Consider the following 1579-nt stretch of genomic DNA (forward strand, 5'->3'; position numbering starts at 1 on the left):
AAATAGCAAAGTTATGAAACGGGTAACAGTTTATGGCAGCCACTGGTTTAAGAGGCTCAAAAACAGCAGCCATCTTGAAAAATGGCCATCATCCTGAAATTCAAGTGAACTGCATATGMCCTGAGGGGTTAGCATGCTAATTTCTATGCTTTATAGATACACTTTAAACCTTTACAGCAATATTCTGATCTGATCAAACAGGAAGTGAAAAAACCAACCCACCTCCATCACACAGAGCAGCTGGATCTTCTGCATCAGTTTAGGTTCATGAGCTGCGAGGTCGGGCTGCGGGCGGAAAGAGAGAAATATATTGATGCAATATTGATCAACTATCAGTGAAGAAAAATCTATTCAATTGGCTGCTTTTCAGGTTTAAAAGACATAAWTTACACTTTATTTCCTCTTGGAAATGAAGAATTGAGTCACTAAAGGAGTTTTTTTTTGTCTATATGTCCAGAATGTGCTTTGATTTACATTTTTAAATTAAGAGAAAMATACTTTTATGCAAATTTGGAGGTTCTAGTGTGGAATCAGTGCAATCGTTAACATAAAGTCGTAGTTTTTAAAGAAAGAGCGTTCGGCCGGCGCTCCACCTGCTGCCCCCATGCAGACTTGAAGCCCTGGAACTTCTCCACGTTCCCGGCGTTGAAGGCGTATAACGTGTCAATGAGCCACTGCTTGTCTGTGTTCCTCAGGGTCTCCAGCACCGGATGCATCAGCTGCAGAGCAAACAGCAGGACAGTCAGAGTCCCGCCTGTGGAGCCCAACAACCTCACCGGGTTTTCAGAGGAGACCCCACCAGCTCTCCGAAGTTGTAGACTCCCTCGCCCAGGAGTCCGGCCAGGCCCAGGGTGAACGCTCTCTCCTGCTTCTCTGTTTCTGTGGACGGGAAGTGAGTCAGAGACGGTTTTCTCAGCTTCAGCTGCTGTTGCCACGGTTACCGTTTCTCACCTGGAAGGTCTTTGATGTCCACGCAGCCCAGGTAGCGCAGCGCGTCCTTGTAGTAGGCGGCGTGGTTCCCGATGATGCGGTAATACTTGCTGGAGAGGTCGTAGAACCGTCCGTGGACCGACGTGACGCCGGGTAAGTTATTCAGCATTTCCTCCACCTCCTCGATGATTTTCTGGAGGCGGAGAACGAAGAGATGGAAGGATCAGCAAACACAGAMCATCYTCCTCACCCCTTCCATTCACTTCTCAGTTAGTTTTTATTCTTTATTGGTCTTCAATTTTATTCATTTTTTTCACTTTATTTTGTTTCATTTTATATTTTCCTTTCACGTTTCTTTTTCCCATTAGGTTTTTACCTTTTACTTTTATCCTTTTATTCATTTTTCCATTTTCTTTGTCTTAGTTTTGTTTTTTCCTTTAATTTTCCGTTTTATTCGTTGTTTATGTTTTTTATTTTTTCCTTTTATCGCTTTCTGTTTTTATTATTTTCTCACACATTTTTCTCTAATTTTTWTTTTMTTTTATTTTTTGCAGTTTTTTTCTTCTATCCATTTACACACGTTTTTTTCCTTTGATATATATTTTTTATGTTTTTTTTCCTTTTATTCATTTTTATATTTTTCTTAAAA

General features: G+C 40.9%; 1 protein-coding gene across 1 annotated transcript in view; it reads right to left on the reverse strand.

Moving 5' to 3' along the window:
• Positions 1-41: 41 nt before the first annotated feature.
• Positions 42-1579, reverse strand: part of psmd13 (proteasome 26S subunit, non-ATPase 13) — a 7063-nt gene continuing 5525 nt past the window's right edge. Inside the window, exons 2-5 of the mRNA XM_017303883.1 lie at positions 952-1145; positions 800-879; positions 594-719; positions 42-285 (exon numbers count right to left, since the gene is read on the reverse strand). Of these exons, the coding sequence (XP_017159372.1) occupies positions 172-285; positions 594-719; positions 800-879; positions 952-1145 (514 nt within the window). The 3' untranslated portion in view covers positions 42-171. The remainder of the gene's footprint in view (positions 286-593; positions 720-799; positions 880-951; positions 1146-1579) is intronic.

The sequence above is a fragment of the Poecilia reticulata genome, linkage group LG3 (assembly GCF_000633615.1).
Source record: "Poecilia reticulata strain Guanapo linkage group LG3, Guppy_female_1.0+MT, whole genome shotgun sequence".
Classification (NCBI taxonomy): domain Eukaryota; kingdom Metazoa; phylum Chordata; class Actinopteri; order Cyprinodontiformes; family Poeciliidae; genus Poecilia; species Poecilia reticulata.